The sequence below is a fragment of the Toxorhynchites rutilus genome, chromosome 2, assembly GCF_029784135.1.
Source record: "Toxorhynchites rutilus septentrionalis strain SRP chromosome 2, ASM2978413v1, whole genome shotgun sequence".
NCBI lineage: Eukaryota > Metazoa > Arthropoda > Insecta > Diptera > Culicidae > Toxorhynchites > Toxorhynchites rutilus.
This window is the reverse complement of record NC_073745.1, coordinates 292,217,611-292,219,243: the sequence shown is the minus strand read 5'-3', so window position 1 is coordinate 292,219,243 and position 1,633 is coordinate 292,217,611. Positions and strand designations below refer to the sequence as shown.

General features: G+C 38.3%; 1 protein-coding gene across 1 annotated transcript; it reads right to left on the bottom strand.

Moving 5' to 3' along the window:
* Positions 1 to 886: 886 nt before the first annotated feature.
* On the bottom strand, positions 887 to 1,361 carry LOC129764840 (endocuticle structural glycoprotein ABD-5-like). Its single transcript, XM_055764362.1, has 2 exons — positions 1,196 to 1,361; positions 887 to 1,121 (listed from the first exon to the last, which is right to left on the bottom strand). The coding sequence occupies exons 1-2, from the start codon at positions 1,303 to 1,305 to the stop codon at positions 920 to 922; spliced, it is 312 nt and encodes a 103-aa protein (XP_055620337.1). The 5' UTR covers positions 1,306 to 1,361; the 3' UTR covers positions 887 to 919.
* Positions 1,362 to 1,633: the final 272 nt, after the last annotated feature.

Sequence of the window (1,633 nt, the reverse complement as noted above, 5' to 3'; positions counted from 1 at the left end):
TCCAATAATGCATATACATTATTATAAATGGATTGAAGCACTGAATTGGATTATTTTTTCTCAAAGTTTTGTCGCTTTCTTTTTTTTTTGCTTGAGCAGTGGTCTTAATATTTTGTACGACACTGTATATCTGCTCTGATAATGATTTTGTGGTCGTCAGAATCTTTCTATGCTGCCAGCTCACCGAACTTCTACCCTTACCGTTGCATGATTAGGCTAACCATTTGCTACGATACCGTCGATTGTTTCAACAACATGCGTTCGTATTTTATTCTAAATCGAAACCGAATTCCGTGAAATTTACATACAATACATACACTTGAGAGATGCAATAAGTTAAGTGCAAAATATAGAAAACAATGGTCGTTTGACAAATCTTTTGTCCACATAAGTTGGAGGTCTACTGTTTATGGATGAATAGACGATAAACCTTGACACACATAAGGAATTATGCACGTCTATTCATCAGTTACAAAGAACGTAATCTACCACAAAGCATTGAGTTGAACTAACTTAGATTTGTTGATTCTCTTTGTTCACAAAGCAAATAAAAGATATTGAATTATGTTGAATTGAAGAATTGAAGAAGAAGTTCAATCAATAATTCATATCTTTATGGCTTATTCTGTTATCGATCTCGAATGAACGATGCAACAAGTCAGGAGTATACGTGAATGTACGAGATTCTTTGAAACAAAAAAAAAATTGGGCTGGATGAATTGTTCTGGGTCTGCTAGTTTTTCATACTTTGTTTTAAATTGTAAAATATCTTTAAAAAATGTACTATTTTTCCTGGAAAATTTACTTTTGAGTATGTGGTGTAAACAATCTAACATAAAGGTTGACAATGTTGGAGGATGAGAGTAAAACCAACAATTACCTGTGATATAGTTTTATTTCCATTAAAACATTGCTTAACTTAAAGAGTAGAGAGCTTCTGGACGTATTCATTCGGAATGTGGTCACCCTCAGCGCGGAAGCCAGTTTCTCCATCGGCAACGTATTTCACCTTGTACTGCTGGCCATCATCACCAACATATTGGAAGTTACCCTGGACGGTCAGTTGTTCATTCTTTTGATCACCCTGTTCCACACGAGATGTTCCATCGTCGGTTTCATAGCTATGTAATAGATAATAGAATTGTATTATTCATTCGCTGAGTTCAGCGAGTTTCGCCTCAGAACAAATACTCACGCGAATTTGTACGTTCCCTCGCCATCCTGAACGCTTTCCATTCTGAGAATTTTGGTATCGGCGCAGACGGCGGCTACGGCGAACAGAGCGAACACGATCAGAAATTTCATCTTGCAGTGCTGTTTGTTTAGAAATTTCCACAATATGCCAAACCACACAACGATTGTTGTTTGCTGAAAATGCGACCAATTTGTGGTCCCGAAAATCATTTATATACCACGGCCACACCTAATTTCATATTCAACTTTATTATGCTCAAGCTTTGCGCCAGGCGCCGGCGGCCAACGGGCATTTGGCAGAGGTGCTCTAAGAGGAGAAGAAGATTCTCGAGAATCGGGAAGTGGACGACATTGGAAAAATAGAGTCCAATTTAGTATCGGTGCCAACCAAGCTTTAGAGAGGCATCGAAGAGTGGGATAGTTCTCCGGGGGGCTGTAC